Here is a 1612-nt window from a genome sequence, read left to right on the forward strand (position 1 = left end):
TGATGATCTGCCCTGTAAACTTTCATTCAATTCACAATAAAAACTAAAAAAAAAAAAGTATTCATTAAGACAGTACTTTACAAATCGGGCTACTAACCTCAAGGTCAGCAGTTTAAAACTACCAGTCATTCCGTGGGGAAAAAATGAGGCTTTCTGCTCCCGTAAAGATTTACAGCCTCGGAAACCCTGTGCAGCAGGGGCACTATGAATCTGAACTCCATGATACTTAACAACAACAACTAATAATGATCCCAAAAAGTAAGGGTTTACAATTGTTTTCAAGTTGGCAAATTCTGATCCAGTATTTACCATCACTGTGGAGTCCTGGTGCGGCGCTGTGGGTTAATGCGCCAGACTACAAAGCCGTATGAACTGCAAGGTTGGCGGTTCAATCTCACCAGCTGCTCCTCGGAAATCCTATACAGGGCCGCTATGGGTCGACCCGACTCGATGGCACTTAACAACAACAATTTAACATCACTGTAAGGTCGCTATAAATCAAAACTGACTCGATGGTCATGCTCTTTGTGTTGGGGTAATAACTACAAGGTTAACAGTCCAGAATCACCAGCTGATCTACAGGAAAAAGATGAGGCTGTCTGCTTCCCTAAGCATTTACAATCTCAGAAACCCTAAGAAACAACTGTACTCTGTCCAATAAGGTTGCTATGAGTTAAATCAACTCAATGGCAGTGGGTTTTTATATTATATATATCAAAATATGACTATCAGCTATATATTCTTCAATGAATGACTATCATATATGGAATATTTCAATTCTGTATCTCTCTTAAGACTACCAAATGCTATGATAATGAACAATTACAGAATCAACAAGTCTAAATGGTGAAAACAGAGTAACATTAACAACTTAATTTTTTTTTTTTAGATTCATGCTTACCTACTATACTCTTTTCTGGAGCTGGTGGCACAATATAGCCAACATGTAAATACTTGCTTGCTAATTTGCTATGCAAGCCAAGAAAGTCACTGAATCTTCTTTTAACTGAAAATTCACTCTTACTGAACATAGAAAGGGAAGTCTGCAAGTAAAAAGGAGGGAATTCAAATTTTATTAAGCTATTATTTAGAAGTTAATGTCATAACTAACTGAGAACACACAATAGTCTACTTTGCAAAAGAATGCAAGGTAACTAATGTAGTATATATAGATTTCTAACAGCAACAACAAAATATTGATATAGATTTTTTTCTTAAAAAGATATAAAATAGTTGTTTTATTCTATTCTTGACTTATCTCATCCACTCCGCTTTTATATATGGTAATGATTCTTAAATTTTTCTCTCTTACTGATATACATCCTCTGAGCTTTAGTCCTACACAACTATCCCTTGGTGTCCACAGAGGACTTGTTCCAGGACCACAGCAGATACAAAAATCCACACATGATCAAATCTTTTAAATAAAATGACAATATAGAGTTTGGTGTGGCGTTGTAGGATCAGCACTGTACTGCAAACCACAAGATTAGCAGTTCAAACCCATCAGCTGCTCCGCGGAAACCTTATACAGGGTCGCTCTGAGTCAGAACTGACTAGAAGGAACTTAACAACAACATATTCTTTAATCACCTATACATTACTTATAATA

General features: G+C 36.3%; 1 protein-coding gene across 1 annotated transcript in view; it reads right to left on the minus strand.

The window, feature by feature from the left end:
• Positions 1-1612, minus strand: part of SNX2 (sorting nexin 2) — a 102654-nt gene that overhangs the window by 54906 nt on the left and 46136 nt on the right. Inside the window, exon 6 of the mRNA XM_006871642.1 lies at positions 902-1043. Within this exon, the coding sequence (XP_006871704.1) occupies positions 902-1043 (142 nt within the window). The remainder of the gene's footprint in view (positions 1-901; positions 1044-1612) is intronic.

Source organism: Chrysochloris asiatica, unplaced genomic scaffold (genome assembly GCF_000296735.1).
Source record: "Chrysochloris asiatica unplaced genomic scaffold, ChrAsi1.0 scaffold00171, whole genome shotgun sequence".
NCBI lineage: Eukaryota > Metazoa > Chordata > Mammalia > Afrosoricida > Chrysochloridae > Chrysochloris > Chrysochloris asiatica.